This window comes from Oenanthe melanoleuca, unplaced genomic scaffold (genome assembly GCF_029582105.1).
Source record: "Oenanthe melanoleuca isolate GR-GAL-2019-014 unplaced genomic scaffold, OMel1.0 S071, whole genome shotgun sequence".
Lineage (NCBI taxonomy): Eukaryota > Metazoa > Chordata > Aves > Passeriformes > Muscicapidae > Oenanthe > Oenanthe melanoleuca.
In genome coordinates, this window is record NW_026612720.1 from 25,268 (window position 1) to 34,137 (window position 8,870).

The 8,870-nt window shown below is 47.7% G+C and overlaps 1 protein-coding gene across 2 annotated transcripts; it reads right to left on the reverse strand.

Annotated features, from left to right (window-relative positions):
* Window positions 1-708: 708 nt before the first annotated feature.
* LOC130266517 (uncharacterized) lies at window positions 709-3,218 on the reverse strand. 2 transcript variants are annotated; one of them, XM_056515776.1, is made up of 2 exons: window positions 3,176-3,218; window positions 709-2,917 (listed from the first exon to the last, which is right to left on the reverse strand). In XM_056515776.1, the coding sequence occupies exon 2, from the start codon at window positions 2,847-2,849 to the stop codon at window positions 1,842-1,844; it is 1,008 nt and encodes a 335-aa protein (XP_056371751.1). In that variant the 5' UTR covers window positions 2,850-2,917; window positions 3,176-3,218; the 3' UTR covers window positions 709-1,841. The 2 variants fall into 2 exon arrangements, with proteins under 2 accessions (XP_056371751.1, XP_056371750.1); XM_056515775.1 differs by having other exon boundaries at window positions 1,784-2,917; window positions 3,024-3,218.
* Between the last annotated feature and the right edge of the window lie 5,652 nt (window positions 3,219-8,870).

The window sequence follows — 8,870 nt, forward strand, 5'->3', positions numbered from 1 at the left end:
GCTGTAATTCCATGGTTTTGGTGGGAATTTGGTGGGGCAGGTGGAGGGATCTCAATTCCTTCCATCTTGAATGCCATTATCCCTTGCGAATTTTGTAGATTTTGGTACAGCTTATGGGGGATTCTAAATTCCTGACAACCGGAATTCCGTTATTCCATGGAAGTATGGGAGGGGAACTGGAGGGGTCAAATTTCCTGACACCTGGGATGCTGCTATTCCATGGGAATTTTGTGGGAATTTTTAGGGTGTATGTGGGATGCTAAATTCCTTACACCCAGCATGCCATTATCCCATGGGAATTTGGGAGGGCTGCTGAAAGATTCTCAATTCCTGATGTCTGGAATGCTGTTATTCTGTGGGAATTTGGATGTGGAGCTGGAAGATTCCAAGTTCCTGATACCCAGAAGGCCATTATTCCAGTTGCAATTTGGGTGGGGAACTGGAGGATTCCAAATCCCTGATGCCCAGAATTCTGGTATTCCCTAGGAATTTGGAAGGGGAACTGGCGATTTCTAAATTCCCAGTGTCCTGGATGCTGTAATTTCATGGGAATTTGGGAGGGGGACTAGGTGATTCTAGTTTCCCCATGCCTGAGATGCTTCCATTCCATAGAGATTTGGGAGGTCATATGGATGATACAAAATTTCTGATGCCTGGAATGCCATTATTCCAAGGGAATTTGTGAGGGGAACTGAAGGATTCTAAATTCCCAATGCTCAGAATGCTGTAATTCCTGATTTTGGTGGGAATTTGGGAGGGGAGCTGGAGGATTCTCAGTTCCTGACACCTGGAATGCTGCTATTCCAGGGCGGTTCTGGCTGTCTCCAGATACTCGTCTGCGTGGTCAGAAAACCTGACGGTCTCTGTCGGTGTCCTGCAGAGTGGGCACGAGGGATTTCTGTGTGCCCATGTGCCCACCGCAGGATGCAGCCCAGGCAGAAGCGGTGGCGGTGGGCAGAGCAGAAGTCCCATCCTTCTGGGAGTCCTGGCAGATGGGGCAGTTGCCACCTGTCTCTGTGGCCATATCACTCCTGATGGCTCCGGGACTGGCACCGAGATGTGCCAAGAACAGGCCGTGCCCAGCACCAGAGCTTGGCTGCCTGGATCCTCTGGGCCTTGCAGCCTCGCTCAGTAGGAGTTCAGGCTGGAGCCAAAGTGGCCCTGCCAATGTCTGAATGGAAGCAGTGAGGGGCACAATGTCACAATCCATCCCCCTGTGGTGTCACAGTCCACTGCTCTCTGACACCAGCCTGCACCCCCAGTGACAACACAAAAGGCATTCCAAGTCCTTGGAACTCCACGATAAGCAGTGAGGGATGTGAGGTCACAATCCAGTGCTCAGTGGTGTCACCGTCTGCACTTCAGGCTCCTCAATACTGTGATGACACAGTGTGCCTTCCATCCCTGCAGGCACATGTTGTCAGGAGAAAAAAGGAAATACTGTTTTCTAGTTTCAGTTTCTACTTCTCCATGATGCTCTCCCTCAGACACCTGCATCACATGTCCTTGGCCCTGTTTCTGATCCCTGCTCCACAGCATGCAGAGAGATCCAGAGTGGAGCACTCCTAAATCATTCTGTGTCGAGACCAGCTACCCCCGCTGCTCACTTTGCCTTTGGCATCTGCTGCCCTGCAGGTGCTCGGCTGCAGCAGATTTCCTGTGGAAAAGGTGCGGCCTGCACGGCCCTGGGCCTGTGGCAGCGCCCCTCAGCACATGGGTGCCAGCCATGGTGGGGCACAAGGGCACAGGCACCAGAAGGCTGAGGAAGCAGTGCCAAGGGACTGTGTAAGGGAAATAACAATTTATTTCTTTTTCCCTGAATAAAGGGTTGCAAGGGCCCTTTAGTTCTGCTGGCGGGGGAATCTCTTGCAGGTGGGGGGAGAGTCCTGGGGCTCAGGGGCCCTTTTCTTTGGGGGATGCTGAGGATCAGGAGATCTGGGCCTGCTGCTCTGGGCAGATGAACCTGCCAACATCACCTCCTGCTCTGGCTCCTGCTGGGGCCGGTCCTGCCCTGCGGACATAGTGACACTTGGGGGGTGGCTGTGCCCCCTGGGCTGGGCAGCGGCTCCTGTGGTGGCTTCCTCCTCCTCCATGGAGAGTGCAGGGCTGCTGCTGGCTGGAGTCCCCATTTGAGAGCTGGAGGAGCTGGAGCTGGAGCTGGAGCTGGAGCTGGAGCTGGATCTGCTGCTGGCTGCTGGGCTGTCATTCTCATCCGCAGCAGCACTGGAGCGCAGCAGCCTCTGGGCCCCCGAGCTGCAGTGTCTCACAATGATGTCGATGGTGTCCTGGATTAGTGGCACTGTGTGCTCCTCCAGGACACTCTGCAAACCCTCGATCATGATCTCCTGGTGTGGCCCATACACATAGAGCAGGTACAGGATGCAGCTCTCTGCCAGCCACCACAGCTCCCCACACACGGTCTCTGTCCTTTGGCGCAGCCAAGTCCGCACAGGATCCAGAAGTTCCCGTTGCTGGCGGAAAAGTTGTGCCCAGACCTCAGGCAGGACACCGCCGACAGCTCGGGGTGGTGTCTCTTGAGGAGAAGAGGGATGGGGCAGCACAGGGGGATGAGGGCTGTTCTCATCCTGGCCACCAGGAGCTCTCCCTGCCTGGCTCGTGGCTGCTGGCAGCTGCTCGGGGGCTGGGATGACAATCTCCAGAGACTTGTCTGTGTTGTCAGAAAACCTGACAGTATCTATCGTTCTTCTGCAGAGTGGGCACACAGGATTTATCTGTGCCCACTGCAGGATGCAGACCTGGCAGAAAAGGTGGCCACAGGGCAGAGCAGAAGCCACATCATCCCAGGTGTCCTGGCAGATGGCACAGTTGCCATCCATCTCTGTGGTCATATTTGGCCTCTGCAGCACATGGGGAGAGCTGAGGATCAGGAGCTGCTTTCTGTTGCTGGTGTCACAACCTGCAGGAGAAGGGAGGAAGGAATGGCCAGGCTGCTGGAGAAGGACATTCCCCAGCCCCCTGAGCTCCATGGCCACCCTGGGGGGATGTTTTCCTGCACAGCTCACCCTCAGTGCTGCAAACACCCACAGTGCCTGGCTGCCTCAACCAGACAGGGCTGGGGAAACCCTGCTGGTTGCTCTGGGACTGGCACTGGGACCTGCCAAGAACAGGCACCACTCAGCACCTCGATCCTCGATCCTGGCTCGATCCTCCATACCTTGCAGTCATGCTCAGTAGGAGCTCAGGCCAGATCCAGACTGGGCCCAGCTCTGCCCACGGCTGTATTTAAGCAGTGAGGGGGAGATGTCACAATCCTGCGCTTGCTGATGTCACAATCTGCCTCTCACCCTCCATCAGCAGGTGACCAGTGCACGTTGTCAGAAGAAGGAAGAAAATATTTTCTCTTGTTTTCAACTTCTACATTTCCATGTTGTTCTCTCTTGGCCATCTGCATCATGTGTCCATGGCCCTGTGTCTCATCCCTGCTCCTGACACCTTGCCAAGGTTTTCTGTGAGGAGAGGAGTGGTGGGACCTGTCAGCATGGACTGCCTGTGGCTGGATGATGCCTCCTCCTGTCACTGCCTTTCCCTGGGCAGTGCTGGGATTTGGAGATCCTGGGTGCTGGTGGCCAGCCCTGAGACTCTCCCACCCTGTGGGTTGTGTCCCCGCTTCAAGGAGAAGCTGAAGGGAATGTTTTGCTCCAGCCCCATCCACTCCCACTGGGACTTGCCCACAGCCTCAGCAAGGAGCTGCAGTTGCTGTCCCAGCAAAGTAGGGTACACGGGCCAGAGGAACTCTGTGACAAGCCAAGAGAGCCCAGGACCCATGGCAATGTGGGCCATGCTTTGCCCTCCTCCGTTCTTGCCTCTGGCTATTGTCATCACTGAGAGCAAGCAGTTCTTTTTTCATTTGGAACTAACTATATACGCTAAAACAGTTTAAACATAAGTTTAGTTCATCTTTTAAAAAAAAAGTTTTTCTTTTTTCTCTAAAAAAGAACAAAATTTTTTTTACTCTTCAAACTTAAGAAATCACAGTAATTTCCACATTTATTTACTTTAACACCAATGCCTTTGCTTATATTTACAGTTAAAACAGTCATATTTACTTCATAATATTTTCATGTGTTTTAAGAAAAAAATTTTTCCTATAATATTAAAAAAAAATTAAATTAGTCCATGACTTTTCTCTTTCCCTCAACTAAAACCTGACTTTTCCTTTTGTTTGACCTCAATATTTTCATGTTGGTTTTGTATTATTACTATCTTAATTCTTTTTTTTTTTTAATTAAAATGTAAAGTGTATATAAGTCTTATTTTAGGTAGCAAAAAAATTAATACTTTGTCTAAACAACAAATAATTTTGTAATATCTTCCAAGCCAGAGCTAAACATTATTTTACAATACAAAGGTCTTTTTAGTAATTATGCTAAATTAAATTTAAATTTCAGTAAAAGCTCAGTTAAAAACAGTAATATTGCTTAATTACATTTTATTAAAAAGAAAACAGCTTAATTTAGTCTTTCCCTCCCCAGCTACAAAAACCACAACAAACAAGCTCAACTTAACCCCCATGACAAAGCCAAAAAAACACAACAAAGCAACCCCTATGCAGGACTATTACTAAAAGTATTAACAACAACAACATTTTTACCATATTAAAAAAACAAAACAAAACAAAACAAAACCAAAACCAAAAAAACCCCACCAAAACCAACAAAACCACAAACCCAAAACACCAACAAAATTTTAACAGCCCAAAAGCCTTCCCTCCCCAGCCTGGCCCCAGCCCTGGACCCAACCAGGCCCACAGGCCATGCCAAGCTTAGCTCCAGCCAAACGAATTACCTTCTAAAAAGCCAAAAATTGAAAAAACCTTTCCCAAGGTTTTTTTGTCTTTACATGTATATATCACAAAACTACATAAACTTTCTTATTAATGTAATGATATATTACTCCTAAAAATCCAACACTAATTAATCCTTATCAAATACCAAAAAAAGCTACCCAAGTCTCAACAAATAAAAATTTCAAAAAACCTTTACAAACCATCACACCCATCTAATGTGTGCCTCCATATTGTACTTTAATAGAAAGAAAAGCCTATTCAGTCTTTGATCTTTTTCTCTAGGCGCAGGAATTTAACATGGTCTTGAGCATGTTAGACTGAGCAGCAGTCTGTGCTAGTAGCATTTTTTAGAATTATGAGTTTCTTCTGTTACTTCTTTTTTCTATAAGTTCCTGGCCCTATCTACAAGCAGATTCACATGGTCTGTTTGTAATCATTCATCTTACTCCTTTCAGTTACAATGCAAACCCCTCCTGCAGCTAACTCTTGTCAATGTATACTCACAAAGTAAATCTTGCAATAGAAAGAGACTCCTCCAAGTTGGTAGCGGGAGGTGGAGGGGGAAGGTTTTTCTTCTGGTCACTGGAAGTCTTGTTGGGGAACTACTTGTGCTCTGGAGATGGACACCAATGATGTGTATCCAAGCCTTGCAGGTTCATTCCTGAGCTTTTTGACAGACCAAGGAGACTGAAGGGGAGACATTCCAATCTGGGAACATTTTCAAATGGTTAAAAAAAAAAACTTTCTCTTTTTTTTTTTTTTTTTTTTTTTTTTTTAATCCTGTAGAACTGTTGCCATAATCCTTTGCTCCCAGAGAATCTTTTCCTTCTCTCTGGGGACTCCCTCTGCTGGGCTCCCAAATCAGGCCAATTCCCAGGGTTCCTTCCCAAACTGAGGAGTAGCCCATGGCCTCTGCTCTCCAGCTGGAACAGAAGGAGCACAGAGCCTGCTGTTGTGGGAGTGGAGCTTCTCTTTCCTGCTGCTTTCCCTTTGGGACAGGTTGGTGTGTGCTCATTTCATAAAGGGAGGTTTAAGCTCTGCAGGATTTGTGTTTCAAAGTGCTCCCTCCTCGAGCTCCTCTGTGGGTATCCTTGGACCAAAGGCCTCTTGGTGTGAGCTGCCAGTGGACAGAGAAGGAAGGAGGTTGATATTTCAGGGTTGTGACTGCTACAGGCAATTGGTTTCCAAAGGAGGCCGGAGCTGAGAGTGGACACTGTTCTCACTTGCCTTCAGCAAAGGAAGGTGGATCACAGTAATCTTGTTTGAGGAGGTAGTGATCAGGAGTGTTTTCCAAGAGATGGGCTTGCAGAGATGAAGAAGGGGAGGTTTCAGGTAGGAGCAGCAGCCCCTAGCTGGATCACACCCCTAGGGAACCCCAGAGGGGAAGAAGTGTGAGAAGAGTTGTTTCCTTTTGTGCAGACCAGCAATTTTCACTTCTTTCAAAATAAGACGGACAGCTAAAGTGATTGTGTGTTTGTTTAGGTGGTGGGGAGAGCCAGAGACACAGACACCAGGTGAAGGAACATGTAATTTACTCTCATGCAAAAGTGCAAAAATGTCAGAAAAGGATAAGCTAAGCAATGCATCTCATCATTGATACTTGAATACATTGACACAAGAAAGTTTGACTCTAGACATTAAGAAAGATACATCACCTAATACCCCACTCCTTTCCCCTGCATCCATATCCACACATCAGCGGGGGAAAGCTGTGCCAGCCAAGCCCTGAGAGCCATGGCCAGGAACTGGGAAATCCTGCGGTGCCTCCACCTTTGCTGGCCACGAGGCTTCGGACTGCGCTGTGAGAGCAGCCCGGCTTTGATAGTGCTGAACGAGCAACGTGACAGAGCTTCTGGTGTGGGACATCTCATTTCATTCTCCTCCTGGTTTTCTCCTTGAGCCTGACCAGGGCTCAAAGAGGAGCCAAGGCCAGGTGTGGCCTTATCCAGTTTCTTAAAGAGCAAAGGTAATGACATGTTTCACCAATAAATGGATACATGGATACTATTGATAGTAATACTTGGTTAAGGAGCAGATGTCTTGGTTGGAACGTTGTTAGGGACTGAAATGGTTCATAGCTTAAGCATTCTTATGAAGTTTTGTCCATCATAGCAAAAAACTGTATCAAGAAGCTACAACCACAGAAACCTCCCTGAAGAACTTTGGAGTTCAAGTTAAGCCGCCTAGGAAGGATAAAGAGCACACTATTGTTAATTCATCTCAAGTCTCGGGAGAAACAAATAAGGCTGAAGGAGAGGAATGCATTCCACAAGAGAGCCAAACAGAGCAGCAGAGAATTCTTGCCTGGCTAAGTTTGGGGCAGGAGAGACCACAGCTCAGAAGAGCCAGATTTCCTCTCCCTAAAATGAAGGGGGAAGGAGGTTTTGGACGTAACCTCTGGTCAGAGGCAGGGAACACCCATCCTCCCTTACACAAGGCATCCCAGGAAGGCCACATCCATGGGATATCCTGTGAGAGGCAGCTGAGGGGGTGTCAGAATCCATCAAAGACACCCTGAAGGGCTCCCCAGGGTCTTTGCACCACAGGGCTGCAGTGGATGTAACAGAGTCTGTTGTAAGATGATGACAAACTCCCCACAGCCTGGGAGGTGTCTGGGTTTTCCTCCCCAGCCCGAGCATGCATTAACCCATCAGATTCTACGCTGTTCAGGGGGACCACCACCACCACCAAGACCAATTGGAGAGGATCAACAGAACATCATAGGAATCCATGGAGTGGTGATACCTGCCTTATTCTGTCTCTATCACTCTTACCTATTTTTTATTTCTTTCTCTTCTTTTCTTTCTCTCTCTCTCTCTCTCCCTCTCCTATTTACTATCAAATAAAACCCATACTACTGACTCTGGCATATGATCTTGTTTGCACCTTAATTCAAGCAGAGGTATTTCTAGGAACATTTATAACTGGATCTTGACAAAGGGTCATCTACACAGAGGGCAACTTTGGCTCAGGGTCTGTTTTTCAGGCCACAGTTAGAGTCCACAGTTAACACTCCAGTTTTGACTGGTCAAAAAAACCATTTACAATTGGGCTACGGATGCTGAGCAGCTTTCCTAGTTTTTGGAAAGTTACAGCCTTAAAGAACCCAACAGATTTTCCTCTGTGAGTGTACCAGCAGTAGCACAATACCAATTCTTTGCACCTCTTTTCTGTGTCCTTGGTGCTTTTCAGAGTTCCTCAGTTCCCAGGAGGAATGAAAGCACATGTGGTAATGAGTGTTCATGACAGACTGGACCCCCCACTCGTGGGTCTGTTGAGTTAAATTCATCCTCATTCTGTGCAAACAGTAGCCCCAAGATGCTGAGAAGAGCAAGGACAGTGGGTGGGTGTGCATGCACACACCCATGGGCTATCTGCTGTGTGAACAGAAGGTTTTGTTCAGCAGTACCTCTTCACTCCCAAGCTGGAGGAAGAGATCAAATCTATATGAAATGAAAATGTTTATCAAAATGCATCAAGTAATGCATATGAATATCTAGCATATATGTAATTTAAATTAGAAAATGCTGCATATTATATATTTTAATATATATACTGTAATAAATAGAATATATAAAATATATATTTGATCTTTTTCCAGGCCATTGCCTGTGGGGCATATAGACCATCACCTAGTGTTACTGTATTTTTGCCTTCGGGTACTACATATTATAGCACCAACTCCTCTGGGAGTTCCTTTATGGAGTTTCATGAAAAGGGCTTCCATCATGTCAGTGCTTATGAGAACTTGTTGCTTCCCAGTTCTCCAGCATCCTTCTGGATTTTGGAGCATCTCAGCACTTGTGCCACTGGCCCTTCCTTCCTCCCCAGCCTGCAGCAGTTCCAGCCATTGCTGTCTCCCCCTTGCTACAGCTCATTTGCCAGTGCTGCCAAAGGCAGCAGAGCTGGCTCAAGATCCCTCTTGGCTTCTGGTGTCCAGGATGGCCTTCAGAGGGATGAGCTGCCAGTGGGATGGGGGTGGATTTGCCCTCCCCAGGTGGCTCCTGGTTGGAGTTCTATGCCCAGTGGGGTTCCAGAGTTTTCTCAGCTGCCTTTGCCTGGC

Coding starts and splice junctions, on each gene's coding strand:
- LOC130266517 (XM_056515776.1), bottom strand. CDS start 2,849: ATGACCACAGAGATGGATGGCAACTGTGCCATCTGCCAGGACACCTGG.